Here is a 21155-nt window from a genome sequence, read left to right on the forward strand (position 1 = left end):
TAAACTGGTAATTTTCAACTGAAAAACACAGAGTTCACTGTGTCACCGATAACTCGTTATCAGAGGGCGACACAGTTATTTCCACGAAATGCATAATATGCTCTATTATTGCCACACAATAACATGAATTACACACGTGTAGAGGCATATACCTATATGCCTATTGTATGACTATCTAGCTACATGTAGACTGATATACAATAACAAGTTGTAAGACATATTACATAGCTACATTTTAATACATTTTTTTTGTATTACAGCTGCAATTATCAGAATGGTAAAAGTAGGCATTGGATAAATAATGCTTTCTACATATATAGCTTCATATTAGGATTTTTCTTCTTTCTTGGGTGCCATAGATACAGATAAAGATGAAAACACAAACTCCTAAACTCAGAATATAAATCTTTCATAATTTAGATATCTGTCTGGCCGAGGATCGATCCCGGAACCCGCTGCGTGTAGGATCGTGGTGAACGTTACACCACGAGGGTCGATGAGCTTATTTTATAAATATTCAGTAATTTTAAAAACAAGCTTTTAAGAATCTATGAAACTATTTGAATGGAACATTTAATTTCGTTAAGTAAAATATTGATAGAAATCACTTTTGAATATCAAAGGTCTTTGTGAGTCGTCGAGTGACCCTTGCCCTTTATAAAGCCAGTTTGAATGCCAACAATCGTCGAATCTGATTTAGAATACGAATCAAGGACACCTGAAATAGGTGAATGAAGTAAGTGAAGGACTGATTGTATGGGCCCGTAAGAACCCTTGTTAGGAGCTTATTGAAGGACGAGGGCCCCTCGGTGTCAGGGTTGCGTACTACAAACACATCAAGGAGCCACCCTTTGCTCTTTTCGGGGGCAAGCCCTTAGCTGGTTTTACCTGGTTTGCCATTAAGTGCGTATTATGTATTTTTTGCGAGACTAACAATGAGTATTCTTTGTACATTATTTGACGTGTCTACACTCTTGTTAACGTTTTTTGTGCCCCTCATCCCTTTTGTGCAATATGGAAATTTACTGGATATTCCTATATTCTAATATATTTATTACTTTTACATTAATTAAGAATTATCTTTTGTTAGCTTTATTTAACATTAAGGTGTAAAAGGAACCTACCTTTATCATTGCATCTTATAACGTGATATTTTCAAGACTTGTCTATTTTACACACAAAATATACCGAAATAATAATAAAGTTCGGTATTTCAGTTGATTTTCCATTCACTTCTATTTAATTGTCTCTTTCATTAGATTTCACGAACTACCCTCACTTGCTCACGTGCTTTGTTCCGATTTTCGTAATTCGAATTCAGGCTCCGCACGTGCGCAGGAGTGTGTAATTGTATATCGGGTTGCACCGGAAGCCCGAAGCACAATGGCTGCCGGATGTGGCCGCTCGAAACGACACGTATCTTTTTATCGATATCTTAGAAAGCTCAATATTTTCCCTCCCAACACTCAAAATCGATTGACGGTCGAGTACCCATGTAAATGATACTGATTAAATCGACCCGACATTACTTATGCAAACGGTCCATTGTATGGAGCAAAAAATTGTAAACTTATAATAGAGGCAAATAGGTGTTCGTGGTACTGTCCTTGATATATGATAATGGTGTTGTGAATTCCCGAATACGCTAGCTGACAGCATTCTAGGTACTTATATATTTTTTATCATCTTTCAAACAGAACAATTGACATTATTTATCCTTAACTGAAAAATATTTACAATTATAATTAAATTTACAGAAAATTAAAAATAATAAATTAAACTATAAATATAATTTATCCTTAATGTAGTCAATTTAACAAAGTACCTATATGAGACGCAATCGGCATACTTTTCTTCCGAAGGGTACGTTTATCGGATCACAGTGGGTAGAACATACATTATCACCTCGTCGCAGGATACCAGGCGTCACCGCAGCCATTGCATTGTATTAACTACCCATATCACTTATGGACATAAATTATCATGATTGAGCGTCACGTAATAGGCGGATTACTCACGTACCTCGTAAACGATCTAATAAGGACGAGTCGGACTTGATTTATAAAACGTACGGTAACTTTAACGACCGCTGAGTTGTGGGTATCTTGTGGCTAATAAAATTAAGGCCTATCTGTGTTAAATGATTATGTTCTACGTAGTTTCTGTAATTAAAGAGATAATAAAGATTAAGTACTTCAATTAAATGTTGTAAAGTAAGAATAAGAAAGTGGGATTTATAAAAATAAATCACCCTACATTTACCCCTTATATACTATATCTACCCCTGAGGCTATTTCTGCAGTATAAGTCCACTACTTATAAGTTTCAGGCTATTTTTCTCCAAATATTAATATTACAGTGGTACGACTCTGAATTTTCGTATACTAAATGCCTTAAGTCTAGTATGAAGTAGCGTGGAATAATTCTGAATTTCCGTTATAATTCCAAACATAATTGAACCTAAGCGCGAGGTTCCCCAAAATTCTTAGTCCACTACGTGCAGTGCGGAGTGTCGGAGTGCGGACCCAGCAAGACATTTCGCAACGTTGTTCCGAGGCGTACGTCCGGCGATTACGCGAGTGCGCAACGCGAGGATGTGCCACAGCCGAGCGATCGGCCCTTGCGACAGCGCGGATGCCTCGAAATTGCACATGTGCGCTACCAAACGCCTTATTAATATGAGTGCAATTGCAAAATAATGAATATATGATGTGTTTTTGTCGGTTAACCTTCAGATGCGACCCAATTGCATTAGTTCGATACGCTCGGGTTCACGAGGCGACTACTATTTCGACTGTTTTCGGTAATGATACTGATATTTTTATTTCATGAATGAACCGATATTTGTGATGTAGGTACTAAAATATCAGTCTACATAGCATATTAAGCATGATCCTCTACAAATTTATTAATATTCGTAGCAAGGGAACTAAATAAAGTTAATAAAGTAAAGGAATAGATAACTAGTAAGTTCTAAGCAATTAATATGTTTAAATATTATTGCATATTATGCATACTCAAATCGTGTGTGTGGTCGACGAAAATGCATAATTAAAACCATTTACCATATGAAGGCCCTCGAAGGCATAGAAAAAATGTACTCACCACGCCACACCATAAGAGGGTCCAGCTCCGTGGAGTCCCTGGCGCGAGAGCTCGGGTGTATAAACATAGTTTAACCAGAATCCAGGTCTGCCATATTTGGCCACTCGTAACTCGTCACTCAGTAGCGTTATTCGCTCACGGGCTTTCCCGTCCACACTTAACGATTCCTACTGAATTAAAAACATGCGGCAGTTATAAAGAAACTATTATTTCATTAAAAAAGATAGCTACTTACGTGCTTAACATAAAATTATCTAAATTTGAAAATCGAATGCTACGTGATTTCAAGTTTAGAACAATTTTAAAAATATATTTAAGGCGGGAATTCTATGTGAAGGAAAAGTAGACACAGAACTTGACAAGAGTGACCGGCACAGATAACAAACAGGAATGGATAGAACAATGAAGGCATTGGCACAGGCCCACAGCGCCTGAAGACTGACGCTTTCCACTTGCTGCAAGGTGAGCCGGTGGAAGGGGAGTATTGCCTTGCTAATGTTTATACGAAGGTAATTGTTGCATTTTTACACTAAATTAAACAATGCTCTTTCAAGTTACTTGTATAAAATTACAGCGTAGAGTTAAAGGCAGTTAATAATATTGTAGCTTGACGATATTATTTGTTGGAAGCCCTTTTATCCATTATTAAGTATAACGATAAAAGAAATGGAATAATGGAGCTTTTCATCTTATTGTAAATACCTATAACACGTGTAGGTTCTTAATAAATGACGTATATTATAACTTTAAAAGTGGCGTTGAAAGAATAAGAAATAGGTTTACTTAAAAATCAAAGGGGAATTACAAAAATTAAATCTTTATTAGAATATTAGAACAGTGATCTTGTTCAGAAGACAGCGACATCAAAGCTAAGCGGTTTTTAAGCCTGTTCGCTCATAATGTAAAATATTAATGTGTTCATTTTTCAAAGACGCCAAATTAAATAAGAATGCATTTTGTAAGCTGCGTGATATATTTACAGGCAATAAGGCAATAAAAACATTTGGCTCGACTATAAAATGCATTTGACTAACTGGTATTTTAATTGCTTGGATTCGACTAATAAAGGTATTGTGATATTATGTTTACATTATGTGTTTAGCATGCTGATTTATTTGAATTAAAAATAAATTACCTTCAAGTAATGTACCTCTATGTTTAATACAATAAACATACAATGAACGACTCTTTATAAACTCGTGTATCATATGTAACTGATAGGACATCATGAAAAAATAATTCCCACTTGAGCACAGCCGCAAAAGGTGGATCACTGCAGAGCTCACGACCACTACTACCACATATAGAAAATTAAATATTTCCTGAATACCATTCTTGAGATGTTTCGCCTTGCAAATCATGGCGATAAAACGTTAAATGCCACTATTAGAATATTTATGAATAAGTCGTATTTAAAATGCAAGTACACAATTATTTGTAATATACGGGGTGTCATGAAAAAGATGATACGAGCGTTGCGCGGCAAGATGGTGGATCATAGACCTCGCGCGCTGAAAGAGAGCGGAAAAACAGCGCCAAGGTCACACGTTGCGCCACACACGCCCAACGGAGTGGAAATGATGCGCCTGCCTCGCTGCTACGACTTTTTTCTTTTTGTCAGTTTAAATTTTAAAAATAGAATGGTGTACAATTAACGCTGCGTTCACAAATTTACATAGACTCCGTATTTGCATAATGGCGTTTGTGATTTTATTTTTGTATGTATTTTGTATCTTTCGTAGTGTACTTGAAAAATTCGTTTATTTTACAAGCAAAATGTTATATTTGGACTGATCTTCTTTGGAACAATATTTAATAATATTGTGGTTAATTTGGATCTACAAGTCATTGACGTTCTCTTGATTTATTTCAATTTTTCAGATATCCTTTTACAGATGTTTTTCATAATATTCAATAATCATAAGCTACAGTGACCACTCCACAAAACGATATGGCACTATAGGTTGATATTTCTTTACATAAAATATCATAGATTAAGTTTGAATAATATTTTGTAGTATGTATAATATATATATTAATTAATTTCCTCTTATATCTCTACACATGGTATACGTACAGCGTAACTTAATTATTGTGGTTATTTAGAGTTTCTAAAACTGAGTGGAGGACTTATTTACACTGAATTTCTGAGGACCACCCGTGGCCGGTGGAGACGAGGGCATCTTGTCTCTTCGTTAATTTATTATTTCGGTAGCTCGTTCGCGGCCCAGTCAAAACATCCCGCTGCTATGATTTACAGCGCAATAAACACCGTTTTATATCACATGGGAATGAGCTTTTATATGAAATTGCGCAGGCACCTCTGCCCGATAGTAGTTCCATTCAATATCCAGTTTTGAATTTGTAGTGCCGCGTACACACGGTTGCCAAACCTGAAGAAACCTTCACAAATTTAAATATGTGGATAGTGTTTGTGATGCATTGTGTAGGTTTGGAAACGTTTGTAGCCCCTTAAATTAAGCCAAACATTCGTAGAGGTTTGAAATTTGCGGCTTTAAGCGTGTGGACGCGGCATAAGGTTTGGAATAAAATCAAAATTATTGTTGTTGGGCATCTGTTTTATCAGAATAAACAATATCAAACTAAACAAAATGCTATTTTATTTGCAACGCAGTGATTTAATACGGTTATGTAATGTATTTTTGAGGGGACTAATTAGTAATTACTTTACATTAAACTCAACTATGTTAATTTTCACCGGGTTTCGAGAAAATGTTAACCATTTGTGTATACCGCATGACGGTTTTAAGCACATTAATAATTTTAATGTCAAGGATTTTGAAACTACGTTAATAATATTGATTTAAATAAAATAGCCGGAAATTAAAGGCACTTTAAGATCGTAAGCGAAGGATTATAGTATTGACAGCATGAATATTAATAAACGTGAACGAAATTATATCAAATTATAATTAATTAGAACCATTAGCTACAATAATCATTGTCACAAAAGTTATCAGTTGAATATTGTAATAAATTGTTAGTTTTTATTGGACCACCCTCCATAAAGCTAAAGATAGTAAAACAACTAAACAACTAGTAGAGTAAGAGCGTTTTACACTATCCGATCCGATTTCAGCATTGCATTCTTCTTAAAGTAAAAAATATAAATATAGTTTACATAACCGAGGTACCTCTCATTGTTTATGTTTTGTATATCGATATCATAATTCGCAAATCAGCCAACTCCACTTTTAGTCAAAATGATTTTTTTATTTATTTTGATAATAAATGGCGTTGAACGAAATCAAAATAATATCTAAAAGAAAAAAAAATTGAAAAAACGTGGTTTTGGCTGATTTGCGAATTAAGGTATCGATATGTATAAATTAAAACGGCTAAATTAATTTAATTATTTGATAAGCTAGATTATGTAATTTGGGTATCAGTATAAGTAATATGGGCTTTAAAAGTGACCATGTGTATCGGGTCCGGTCCATATCCGCTATCTAACCGCACAATGTGAAAGCTCCCTTACATCGCTCTAGGCGACAAGTGCAAAGTTTATTTTTACGATATCGATATCGGTGATGGCTGTAACTAGTTCATAATTGTCGAATTATCGTGAATGGTAGTTTAATGATGCTAGCTCTACCGACCTGTAGATAAGCGGACAGTATCTTTATGCATTGACACGATTGGAAGTTATGTGATCGGATTCTTCTGATTATCATCTGTTCCTGAAAGTCTATGCGTTGCTTTCTCATTTATCTGATCGATATATGCGTTCACAATTTTATCATTATCGTCATATATCGCTAATCTTGTCTGATTAAATTTCTTTATGCCAAATCTAGAATGAATATTTTTTGTTTGATTTAAAATAACATAAATTGTATGTTATCGATTAAAAAGTACTCGATTTATCGATACATTTTATTTCTAAGTCAACATTTGTCACAAGTTAGTCACTAAATTTGATATTTGTAACCATTAAAGTTTAAAAGATAAAAGATACGCACAGGCGTTCTAAAGATAGTCTGGTTACTTTTCCCTTGTAGGCGTATCTCGTATTAAAAGCAAGATTAAATACCCATTAATGTTTCTAACGGTACGGTGACAATTTTAATTAACGAGGTGTCACTATGCATGTCTGCACATGGGCATATGCTGGTACTTAATGCGAAATTTAATATCTTTGAGAGCGAACCATAATTAATTTAATTACGAGAAATCTTCAGATATACTCGTGCATCGAGGTTATAGATTAGATGTCTAAAAGTGTTAATAGAAGTGTGCGACCGTGTGTTTAAATAATTAAAGTTTATATAAAATTACATATTATTAGATAATTATATTAATAAAATATACACATGATTCATACTTGGCGTGTATATATTTTATTTTATGACAGTTAATCCCAAATCGGTTTATTTTAACGATGGGTTAATTTTGACATTTTGATAATGCTCAGTTTTGGAGCGAATCACAGGTTTGGGGTGGTATGTATAAAAGCGTATAATTTATTTATGCATATCCACGACTCCTATGTGGATTCTCGCAAAGTAATGCTTGAGACTATTAACAATTATATTACTGTTTAGATATGTAGGAGATATTAGAATTCTCGCAGTTTCACATTATCTTAATATTTTATTGTCTTTTGTAACAATGTTCTGACAGCAGCCGAATGTAATTTTGGCCACATAACTTATGTGATATAAAAACTGTAGTTAATTATATTATGCATAAGTATAATTTACGAGTCAGTAGTTAATTCTGTATCTAGGTGAGATTTTACAGTAGTAAGTGGTATATCTAGTTTTCGTTCAAGTGAATATGTGCTATGGGTATTTATTAGCTGCAATATTTATTTGTAACGAGTTTGTACGAGACACGCCACGTTCTAGCTATGAGAAGAGCTGATTATATATCTTTAAAAGTCTTATAATGCGCACGTGTAAATAATTTTAACGGTATCTTGAAAATTTATAAATGAATTAAAATACCCTAGTCAATACTCATTGGTGAGTTACTCCGAGATTACTCAAATTGTCGACAGACCCGTGGCTAGTAATACAAAAAATTGTACCAGGCACAATGTGTATTGATAGCTTATTGCTGTAGTGGTAGCGTAGTGGTTGAAACTCGATTTCGATCGAGGGGTCCAAGGTTCAAATTTCAGGACCTCACCTCTGATTTTTCAAAGTTATTTACGAATGAGAAATTAATTGAAAAAAAAGCCATCATAAACAAATTTGCACACCTGACAGATTTATAAAAAAACTCGAAGGCATGTGAAGTCTACCAACGCACTTGGTCAGCGTGTTGGTCTATGGCCTAATTCTTCTCATTCTGATAGCAGTCCCGTGTCCAGAGAACAGTCATGGATTGACGCCGACAATGTGTCTTGTGACTATGTTACATGTGACTTGTTGTGTGTTGTTGTGTGTAACATGCGACTCACCAGTGTTGTTGTTGTTGTTGTAATGGTGCGCGGGCGGCGGGATGTAGTCGGGTAGCTCGGGCAGACACACGTTGCTCTCGTACATGTTGGGTGGTACGTTCGCAAGCAACGAGCGCTCCTTTTCTACATCTGGGAAGGGAAGAAATTGTTAGCTCTTGACATCTGGGGAAAAAGATTGTACTGTTACTCTACTTCTTAGGAAAGGCAATGAGGATTAAAACGATGTGTAGTCTACTTTTCCGCGTTGTGTGTAGATTGAAGTCTACGCAATATTTCGTTATCATAATCAAAACATTTCGTTATATCTGCTTTACTTATTCCAGATACTTTACTTAATTCCAAAAAAGATTAAGATCAAAAAATTATTGCAAGGTTAATCTTTCTAGCAAAAGCATACTTAAGAAGATTATAAGTTTTGTGAATCATGGATAGATTTTGCATTTTATCCGACACAGGTGTTTCGACTTATGAGGTAATCTAGGTTATGAAATTTAGGAGAGTTTATAAGTAAGAAGTTTACAAGTCGGGATTCTATGAACGGGTGTACCTACCGCGTCGAACAAAACATGGATTGTGATTTTTTCTCATTAATTTATTTTTTCTTCCATATTTCGACGTGATTGCTGTTATGTGTGTTTATGCTTACTGTTATGTGTCAACGGCCATAATCATGTCATAATCATAGTACGGTACAGTCAGTCACAGTACAATGCGGTACACACGGTGAAGTCCTTCGACTTACGACTTACCTTTACTTAGTATCGATTGAGAAACTGGTATCTTAGCAATTAAGTAATTAACTGACAGTAAAACCAACCTTTTTGTAGAATCTCCAAGTGTTCCCACAGGATGTCGCCCATGAAAGCAGGCGCTCTGGCCACGAACTCCTCGCGGCCCATGGCGCAGATGTCCTTGCCCTGGGCGCGCGCGAACTGCTGTAAAGCAACGCCCTCTAGCGAGAACTCGCGCGCCGCCCAGCGCAGCCACGCCGCCACCGCCGCTTCGCTCCATTGCCTTGGATCTGGTGACAAGAGAAAAAACTAAGTTTCTATATCTAAAGGTATCTTTGAAACAGTGTGGTACGACCGGGGATTACTATAGATATTCAAAGTACACACATACCTATGTCTAAAGTGAAACAGTCCACATAATTATGAGGCGATCATCTTAGTCCTCAAGACGGGCAACACAAAAACCTACTTCAGGCAGAACTCCTATTCTATATAGTTACAAATGGACTACGTGCTTGTTTGCTATTTTATCTTATAAAAAAAAAATCAAAAACTATAGGAAGAGCAAGTAATTATAAATCTTACTGAAATAATAAAACAGTTATATATATTTTTTAAAAAGCAAGCGGACTTAAAGCCACTAGTATGGAATACAAGCTTCCCACTTTATCGAAAGCGTTAGAAAGTTACACGCGGAAATAGCAGCGGAAACCTAAGTTTGTTGAAACAGAGACCCATTCCGCTAAATGGGTCGCCGATGGAGAGGAAGTTTCTTATATCGATACGCAATCGAATCGTTCGTCGGGTGGCAATTACCAATGTGATCGGGTGTCAGTGAAGCAACAGCAACAATTAGCAATGCTTGCTTCACCGGAACTTGCTTCACGCAGGAAGTGACGCGACCTTGAAGCCCAGTGCGTGTTTTACGTTTGTTCGACGATAAAAAAGGTTTCTAATTTTGTTTTTGGTCTAATTAATTGTCTGTCGGTTTAATTGTAATAAATTAATCGTTTGCGTCGTTTTTATTGGACTTATGACAGTTATTGTACCAACATGTCCTTTGTGCAGTGATAGCCTAGTGGTTAAGAAACTCGGCCTCTCGATCGAGGGGTCCGAGGCTCAAATCAAAGTTATGTGCGTATTTTCAGTTGCTAGACGGCGAAGGAAAACATCGTGAGGAAAACTGCATACCTGAGAGATTTTATAAAAAAAAATCTCAAAGGTACTTGAAAATCTAATACGCACTTGGCCAGCGCGGTGGACTATGGCCTAATCCTTCTCATTATGAGAGGAGACCCGTGCCCAGCAGTGGGACAATAATGGGTTGATGATGATGTCCTTTGTGATTGAAATTTAGTTTTTCCATTCCTGTCTCGATATCACAAGCACGCTTGGGAGTTTTACAATATGGTAGGCCATGGTCGTAAACTAGGATACTTTTTAATCTATTCTCTGTTTCTGCCAACTATTTGACCGACTCATGAGAACCTTAGCGACTTTTAGAAATATATAAATATTCGTTTTGTAGAACGAGTAGGGATCGACTGAGGAAGTATTGTCGCTACATCTTCTTTTAGCGTAAGGCGTTATTGCGTTTTGGTAAAAAAGTGTGAATTTCAGTTGACTTACATCTGTGATCGCGTGTCATATCGGTTGTATATTTGTATTTAATCATAGTATAGTGTCCGTAATAAACTGAACCTTACGTTAACAAAGTACTTAAACAATTTAACTATTAGGTAACTATCAGTCGTTGTCAAAGTGTTGTAGGAAAACATAAACCTAAATACGTGAACGCACTCGGCTTCAAAGAGCTTTCAGTTAGTATATTACTTTGAAAGTTGTGTTGCTGTTATATAAATTTAATTCTCGTGTCCAGTGTTAGGACAGTAATGGGTTGATTTTGTCCGTCAATAAGGTTCAGAAGAAGTAGCTAAGGAAGAGTGATCAGTATTTAAAAGTGGTAGAACTCTCAGTGGTTAGACTCCAGCCGCAGCAGCGCCTCAACTATATCTGCCTAATAACAGAAGTCTTCGCTGCTGTGTTATGGTTTGTAAGGGAGAGATACTTTTTCGAGGCATTCCAGCTTGATCTTCAGGGGTAGCGTTGCGTATATAGCTGACCTCGGGTAGTAATCTAATCTTATTTGGGGTTGATGACAGATGGCCCACGAGCGGCAGTAGCCGTCAGGTGGACTGCATGCTCGTCTGCTACTAATATATTATAAAAAATCTCATTAATGGAATAGGCTACTGTATATGTCTTGGAAGCTGAGTTTTCCCCGAGATAAAAACAGGACGAGAGTGGCTAATAATTCATAATTAGTTTAATTATTGCTTTTAGCTCGTGGCTGTCTTCAGGACGCACAGCTTAGGGCCGTTTCACACTAAATAACATAACATTAACCTGCACTGTAAACGTACCTAATTTGGGTACTCTAATTTATTTTCGGTTAATTAAATTATTTTCCTCAAAAGATTAATTACATTATATGTGCAAAATTAATTAGGTGGGACTACTTATCCATATTCACGCGATCGATATTAAAATAACAAAGTCAAAACGGTATTTTTCCAATACTTTAATCATAGACCTTGTACAAATACAGGTCTGTGACTTTAATGCATTTTTATGTTAAAATACAACCGATTTTAATAAAGAATCTTGCATCAAAAAGCAAACTTTTCATGTACCTATATGTAAGGTATAATAATACAATAATGGCATCAATATAAAAATTATAGATATATCAGAAACGATCGTTCGATCGCAAGGTAAACTTGTGCTAGTATAAATAAGTCCTTACTCAATGCCCCTGTCATTTGGTTCGGTACTGCAAATGGTACAGTAAACGTTGAACGTTTTTGAGTAAACGTAAAAACTCGTACTAAGGGTACTGTGAGTTCTTTCTGTACATATTCAATTATATCGCGGTATGTAAAACGATTCATAATTATTTCATGATTTTCAATCAACACATACCTTAAAGGCAGACGTCCATTGTCATATGCGACAATTGTAACATTCAATACCTACTGTATGTTAAAACGTCATTTATAATGTGTGGAACACCTGTGTTGTTTAGAATAATGTAATACTTATATGCAAATTAAGCAATAACTAATAACAACGTGAATTTAATTTTGAATGCATATGAAAAAATTCAAGCAAATAAGTTTAATGTTTGTTGTTTACGAATTACAATTTATTTTACAATTATATCGTACAAGTACATCATATCATACAAAAATCGCACCGCACATTATTAAAGTTAACAATAAAATATTCAACGACAAAAACAATTATATTTCTGCAACCATAACGCAAATGATAACCGTAAAATACCTTATCGTGCTAATGGACAGCAGCGCTAGCGGTAGCGGGCGAACGAAACATAATTCTCTTAGCTAACCTCAGAGTAATAATTAGCATAGAGTGCTCTACCGGTGTTGTGTACAATTGGTAAGAATCGTAGGCAGATGTGCTGTTGTCTTCAAAAGTAGTGTATTTTATATCAGGGAAGTAGCGAAGTACTTTTCAAACTGGAACATAGCAGCTCTTAATACTTCTGCTATGAGATGGACATAGCCATTTTTGACCCGAAATGTTGTAGACTTTTAAAAGTTTAAATACTAGTTTTTCACGGCACGTTACTGATAACGTACAATAACGTAACGTAACAATACTAATTTACTATGGAAACATTTGAACAAACTTAGTTTACTGACTCCATATATATGACACTGAATTGTGAGTCGTGTTACCTACCAATACCTATTATGATTGTTCGTCCTACCGCGTAGTGTTTGTGTTCTTACCTATGCCTGTTCGTACCCGAGTAGGCTCGCTCTATACTTATCATTACTCTGTTACTAACACGCTGTTTTGACGGTATATTTTTTTAATTAATTACACGATCTATAACGTTTTGCCGCTCGGTTGATGTTGTTTTGATGGAAGTATTTTCTAGTTTGGAAACAAAAACCTTATTTATGATTTTAATTGCAACTATTAATATTATATTGTTGGTGATATAGTAGATGTTATCATTGAAAATCGGGTGATATGGCAATAATAACATCACTAACCATTATATCTATCTTATGGTAAACTATAAATATCACAAACCAGACAAGGTTTATAGGACATAAGATTTAACATTTAAATGCGTCAAAAACTATTTATTGTAAGATTGTATGTAAGACTTTTTTTTTGGACCGACAAAGATATAAAATACGCAATTACATGATATTATTTACTTTAAAAGGATTTCGTTTAAAACAAATTGCTATATCTTTATAATCTCAAGTGTATGCGGATATGCGTGAAACGGAACGTACCAGAGATGGTATAAGACCAATTTCATTAATAACCGATGACGGGTCGTGTAGTGGAGATGCGGCAGTCATTGTAAACCACGATGGGATCCGTTTATGTAGATTTCTACAACTAGATAATGGCTGAAGTACGACCCAATACGTTTAATTAAAGTTTTTGTTAGACTACGGCTGAAAAGACGTCGTACTTAGAAATTTCCTTATCTATTCGGTTGGCTCAAAAAGATAGATTTTTTTTTATAATAATATACGAGTAGCACACGAGCATGCAGTCCTAGTGGTAAGTGGCTACTGCCGCCCATGGACATCTGTAATCAACCCCAGATAGGATTAGATATTCCTACCTGAGGTCGGTCACAGATGCGCCGCTACACCTGAGGACTAGGCTGGAACGCCTCCGAAAACTCAGTCTCCCTTACCACACCCTTCAAACCGGAACAGAGCAGCGCCTAACACTGTTGTTATTAGGTAGAAATAGGTGTGGCGGTGGTGCCGCCGCAGTCGAACCACAAAGGGTTCTACCACCTTCAAAGATACAGAAACAACGGTTGAAGTTGAAGTATAATATTATTTTGAGATCAGTTATGGTATATTCCAGTTTTTAATAAAGAGTAAAACAATATTTACCGATTTTTTTTTAATTGTTAACATTGCATACGAAAATTGATATTGATTGATAACTAACTTATATACCTATTGTTTTTGAAACTATAGTTACTACTAACTATAGTCTCTCTACGAAATTTCCATGAACCCATTAACAACGCAATTATTTGTTCGTGATATACATCTCAACTAGCCTCGATATAAAATTATCATGAATTATACCTTAAGATTCGATCGAGATATCTAACTAGAGCATTAAACATACGATTCTTTTGTTCATGTATGCTAGTAAACAGAGAAACTAGGGATGGGTGAAGGAGTCATAAAGTCGATTTACTTATAATCGATATTTCTTTCTTCAAAATAAATTATTGTAAAAATAATATACACATTTTTGAAAAATTAATAAAAAATTGCTCGACTTAAAAAAAATGTCACGAAATTTTCTCCTTAGTGGACCGCGCGAAGCCGGACCGGATATTTACAATAATCAACCAAATAATCGATTAATACCCAAAAATAATCGATTATTATTATAAGATATTATTTTTCACATCCTTAGTAATACAATTCTAAATGAAGATAAACGATCTGATAGATCTTAGCTGCTATTAGCTGATGAGTCAATGAGTGGGCTCAGACTGCAAGTCTCTAATGTGGATGATTATAAAATTGTCCGTGTAAATTATGTTTAAATAAGATGATATTAGCCTCAAGGATGGGGTGACGCACTGATTTGTTAAGCCTCTGGAAGTGGCGATGATTGTCAAATTTAATTTGATACAATATTGCGACATGGAGTATGTGGTTTTGAAAATTGAAGTTATAACTTCGTCGTCAATCCAATCCCAGCAGATAATCTTAGAGCGAGAGAGGTTTACGCCATAGTCTACCGCACTGGCCAAGTTCGAATTTGATAAGGTAATAAAAACAATAATTTAATTTTTATACAGTTATCTAATACATAAGTAGCTAAATTAACAAATGTACCTAATTGACTCAGTATAAGATTTTTAAACATTTTTCTTACTATAGGTTCTGATATTTTAATTTCCATTGCGGTAATTTAATATTTCATTATTATTTCTTCGCTCAATTAAATACAATATATTATATACCTCTCGGTACAGTCATAAAAGTTTGCATTATTGGTTGCTTAAATGCTTATACTCGTAGTACTATCTAATTTATATCTTCAATGTAACGGTACAATAGAGTTTAAGACTTTTTGACATTTCAAACAAACATTTCTGCTTTGAAAGGTGAACAGCAAATGTCGCACGTAAGTGTTTGCAAGTATTGTTATCACTATCCACGGTTATATATCAGCACCTAATTGGAAGGGTGGTACGTTTGTTCACAGCAATAGTCACCTACCTACCTCTTCATTTTAGCTCCTTGTCAAGATATAAAACTTTCATATTATATCGGTGAACTAAGTTGCATCTATAGTCTGATTCATAATTAGGTGTCCAAAATGTAACTAAGAAATGTCACTGTCAAAATTAACAAGAAATAAAAACTAACAAATTCAACAAACTTAACTTTAAAACTGTACACAATTTAACAAACGCGTTATGAAAACGAGAAAACATTCGTGTTCGATCACAATCACGAAAATAAATAATATTAGCTAAGAAACTTAAAAATGACGGCACAAGAAATGTTTTGGTTTCAGAGTGTGTTACCATTATCACATTTTAATTTTACCATAAACCTTGTTTTTTTTATTATTATTACTGTATGGAAAGAAATTGAGGTAAGATGAATATGATAAAATGTGAATTAATCTTAATTTATTTAGATTATTATTTTATTACTGCTGCATTACTTTAATATCTTCAAAAATAAGAAACTACCATTTGAAACGTATTTTCTTGATAGGTCAACACCTTTGTTTACATTTTGGACACCTAATTATGAATCAGACTATAGAAGCAATTAGGTACAGTGCAAGGACTATAATTATAGAATACGGCTTCATAAATCCTTGAGGAAGAAACTGTAAATTGAAAGGCCATTAATTTTCTTTAAATTGATTCAATATCAGATTATTTTCGACCAACACAAAGATGCGGAAGATAGATAAGATATACGAAAGATAGAAATGGAGAAGGCGTAAGAAAGTCATGCGAATTTGAAGTGACTTTATTTATTTTATTATATACTATAGGGTGGTGTTTCTCAAAGTGGGCGCTATACGAAATAAGTTTGAGAACCTGTTCCAATTGTGTCCTCAGCTCAAGCTTTGCTATTAGGTACATATATAACATTCTAAGATTCAAATTTGTAGTAAAGCAGTGACAATAATATGAGGTAAAATATAATCCGCGTAAAACTACCAGTCCGCTCTGAATATAGAAACGAATCACATCGCCATAGCAAAATGTATGACTACACCTGCTCGCAACAACTTCAGAGCGGACTAGCAGTTTGGCGAGAACTATATACTCCTAACAAAAACTAAATATAGGTACTCGTACTCTAGAAAGAAACCTTTAGTATGTTCTATTGTTGTCACATTTAACACGTTATCGTTTATTTAAATTGGTGATAATCTCCTGGTTTTGCACTTCGGGAACCGGTTATCGAATTCACTTTTATAGCATCGTTTGTTCGACGGCGAATCGTTAAGCTGCAATGTATGCGATAAGTGCGTAATTTGCTCACGAATGCGTGAATTTATACAAATTAAACGCTTTAATTGATCGTCGTAAAATTTCACTTTTTTTCATTAAGTCGGCAGCGGAGATAAACTATGTATGAAACATTGAATTGAATTTAATGAATTTAGGGGTACTTTTAGTGCGACGCAGAAGACGAATTGCTAATGAATACAAGTAAAAAGTGAATAGTAGTTATTTTTTTAAAGAAAATAAGGATTGTTTTGTATAAATTTATATTCTTATATTTATATGTCTGTTTTTTGTATTTATTCAGAAAATAAGAATTGTTTTGTATAAATTTATATTCTTGTATTTATATGTCTATTTTGAATTTATTGTTTAAAATATTTAACTCAAACAGAAAAATACGCATTTTATAAATCATTTAAAATTTTCTAAAATAGGTCCAATACGTAACACTTGATTCCTGAGTTTATTTAATTGCTTGGTTCAGTTTCTGAAAATGTGTACGAGTATATTTTCATTTACAGTACTGGCCGGTCATAAAACCATCGAGTCGTGCATATTTTCGCTAATAACCGCGTCCTGTAATTCTGTATCTGTACTACATAGGGCGACAGCGGAAGCGCGGATAGACGTGCTGCAGACACACGCACTTCCGCCGATCACGGCCGTCGAACCCGCCACCTGCCCTCTATGCTCTATGGCCTAGTGCAATAACCATTGTTAAATCCATGCACAGCCACGAAGCACATAAATCGAGTTACTATTATATGACGTCAGAAGACGGCATTTATGTCTGCCTACTAAGTGCTTTTTTTCATAATCAAGGAAATCATCATAATATGCCATTGGTCATTGGCCAATTGGAATACGTGCGCTGGACAAATATGCGAGGTTCTCTTAAAATAGGTAATACATGATACACATGAATGTTGTCAATACATGTTACCCAATTAAAATGCTAATATAAGTAAAAAGTTATCGTGGGTAATTAAAATAAATATATTTTTATTATGAAAAAAAGAAACAAGAGTGACTGTATAATATACAATGCACAATTAAAAAGCCTTAAGAAATGTCTGTAACCACGCATAAAAATACTTTTAAAATTTTATGTCGAGTACTGAATTTATATACAACGTACTCATTAATGAAATAAGGTCGAAGAATGCAATAAAACAACAATTTTCTCTTACAAAGTAGTTAATAAACGCTTCACATGTAAGTCGTATTCTGGTAGTCTACCTATGTAGGTACCTATATTATACCAGAATTACAACTAGATATATAATTACATAAATTATGTTTGTTTTATTTTTATAATATAGGAGTAGCAGACGACCATACAGTCCACCTGATGGTAAGTGGTTACTGTCGCCCATGGACATCTGTAATCAACCCCAGATAGGATTAGATATTCCTATCTGAGGTCGGCCACATATGCTACCCCTGAGGACTAAGCTGGAATGCCTTGGAAAAGTCTGTCTCCCTTACCACACCCTTCAAACCGGAACACAGCAGCGCCTAACACTGTTGTTATTAGGTAGAAATAGGTGTGGCGGTGGTGCCGCCGGAGTCGAACCACAAAGGGTTCTACCACCTTCAAAATGTGTTGCTAATAATATACACAAACACCTACAACATATAATAAATAATTTCATATTGCACCGTATGTACTGCGCCATATTTAAATGTAAATTCATTTAAATAATATTTTCTTGTTTCATTTTTTGGCGCACTATTTTAACGTAGTCGTTAAGTTTTTTAACATATTTTGAGACAATTCAATATCACTATTTTTAAAATATCAGCTACACGAAAAAATAGCGTCGTTTAGTTAATTTAGCACAAAACATATACCGTGATATATACAGGTTGGCAGTTGCCACCAACAAAGGTAATGGTGTGTGGCGTCGCTACATGCTCCGTCCATCACATTACCATATGCAAATCAGACTATTATACGCTTAGCGCCTAACACTGACACTTTTTGCCTTACTTCACTAGCAAATAGTGGCTGGAAAAAGATATAAGTTACTTTGTTTTCCTATACCTATTTAGGAAATGTATTCTAAACTTATATAAGTGTATATCTTTACGTGTATAAAGTAGGTGTAATTATTAACTTGGTAATTTTCTTCTGTACCTATTTCTATATCTCATAATTTCAAGTAACTTTTATATAATTCAACCTAAATAACTAAATATCTATAGATACTTGTAGTGCAAAAGTACTTATCTTTAGATATTGAGCTACTTAAGTTCTTACAAATCGATATTTAATTATATGGATATTTGAATTTGATCAATATCTGAATTAATAATCTGATTTAACAAATATAAGTTCTCATAAAATAATACATGAACACATCAACGTTTAGAACGAACGAACAATCAATACATGACACATATCAATGCTAATTAATAAAGGTAATAATGTGTGACGCCCGCGACACATTCTTCTAAAGTGACAGCCGCATATGACGTATTGAGCTTAGCTTAGCTTAACATACATTAAGGCCCCGATATATTATTATACACTGATATTAATTGCTTTGAAGATATCGGCACAAATCACACACATCAATCATAGTAAACGTTTTCATTCATATTGTAATTATTTACTTTTTACCCGATTGCCAAAGAAGGGTTATGTATGTAACATATAGAATATTTTTTGTCTGTTATATGTCCAATTATTAAATTATTATAAAAACAACTCCGGTTGTTTTAAAATGTAGCCTATGTCACTCACACAATTTAGACGAATCCAATGACAGCTCATGTAAAAATTCGTCAAATTGTTTTGTCTGTTTGACTTGCCAAAAAATAAGAAATATACGCTCGAACTCGAACATACGCTCGAAAAATATAACAGTCCACAGCCGGGTAATAAAGTTAACATTTGATACTAACAATAAAGGCACGTTCGAAAAAAACAATCCATGCATAGACCATTACCTCATGCAAATCAAGTCCGTATTACACGCTCAGCTTAGCACTACGCAGAAATCAAACGGCGGATGTATCGCTGACAGTCTGCTGTTTTTGTACCCGAGAAATAGTTACGAATAGACAACGTTTATTACATTTCAAATTAACTTCATAGAAAATATACATGCATTTTCTCAGTCAATGCAATACGAGGAAAGTATTGGTTAACAAGGGGCTATATTATTCTAACTTTAATTAAAGTTGGTTTTTAGCGATTCCTACTTATTAAAATAATAATAGTTGTCCATTAAATAATAATACGTACGTACCAAAACATTATTTATATAAATAATCCTATCATCATAAAAATATATTAACAAACATATTAAATGAAGGCACTCTTAAGCGTATAATCATGCGAGTACTTCCTACATCTTTGTTAAGCGAATCCTAGAGCATGGAAATAGATATTTAAATGCTTCTACTAGATAAATTTTCTATTTGATTGAAAACTTTAATAGACGAGCAGTCGAATGGTAATTACAAACGAAATACCGTTTATGTAATCGTAAAAATAAATCTACTATTATTAGTTGCTCTTTCCACGTTGATGATGGATATGAGTAGCCGTAACGAGAAACTGTAATACTTAATGATATTGGAGTTAAATGATAATTAAAGCAGGATTTTATTTACTTTAAAATACGCTATTATATCCCAGATTACACCCTTGAGTGCTTTCTAAGACGGACATACTATTTTAATCAATATTGTCTTAATTGTCGCAGTTCAAGTTAATGAATAAATTAAATAATTATAATCGTAGGATTGTGAAAATTGTCTTTTGAATTGCACATGAGTACTAAAAGTTTCTGCCAAACAAGTTTCCGCTAATGAAAAGCCTTTTTCCATTACTGTACCAATCATTTTGTCATATTTTATGACCTTACATAATTTTAAAGTAACTTTCAGTTAAGTCATAGATTACGATGAACGAATACGTATTTATAACATTCACGTATTATCAAAAGAGTTGACAAACTTTTATTCGTTGTAGGTTTATTCTTAATTACTATTACAGTTTTACTAAAATACTAGTGGTGCCCGCGGCTTCGCCCGCATTTTAAAGAAATAATATGACATACATAAAACGGAAAATTTGTAACTGCATTGGAATGACAGTGGTGTCATCTGTCGAAAATTGGTCTTACCAACTCCCAAACCCTCGTGGACTTGGATAACAACTTTGCTAAAGATCATCACTTGATCAAATGCATAGTTTCCGGTTCTATAACTACTTACGAATTAAAAATAAATTAAAAAAAACCTTTTCCCACGGACTAAATTGTGAATCTAAACCATTCTCAAGTCCCTTTGAACACAC

General features: G+C 34.5%; 1 protein-coding gene across 7 annotated transcripts in view; it reads right to left on the reverse strand.

Annotated features, from left to right (window-relative positions):
* The window catches only part of pnt (ETS transcription factor pointed), a 188273-nt gene that overhangs the window by 27548 nt on the left and 139570 nt on the right, over positions 1–21155 (reverse strand). For all 7 annotated transcript variants that reach the window (XM_073073787.1, XM_073073785.1, XM_073073792.1 and 4 more), the window contains 2 exons: positions 9351–9554; positions 8534–8662 (listed from right to left, as the gene is read on the reverse strand). In XM_073073787.1, coding sequence (XP_072929888.1) covers positions 8534–8662; positions 9351–9554 — 333 coding nt within the window. The remainder of the gene's footprint in view (positions 1–8533; positions 8663–9350; positions 9555–21155) is intronic.

Source organism: Epargyreus clarus, unplaced genomic scaffold, assembly GCF_041222505.1.
Source record: "Epargyreus clarus isolate Ecla_fem2 unplaced genomic scaffold, WU_Ecla_fem_2.2 ptg000006l, whole genome shotgun sequence".
NCBI classification, from domain to species: domain Eukaryota; kingdom Metazoa; phylum Arthropoda; class Insecta; order Lepidoptera; family Hesperiidae; genus Epargyreus; species Epargyreus clarus.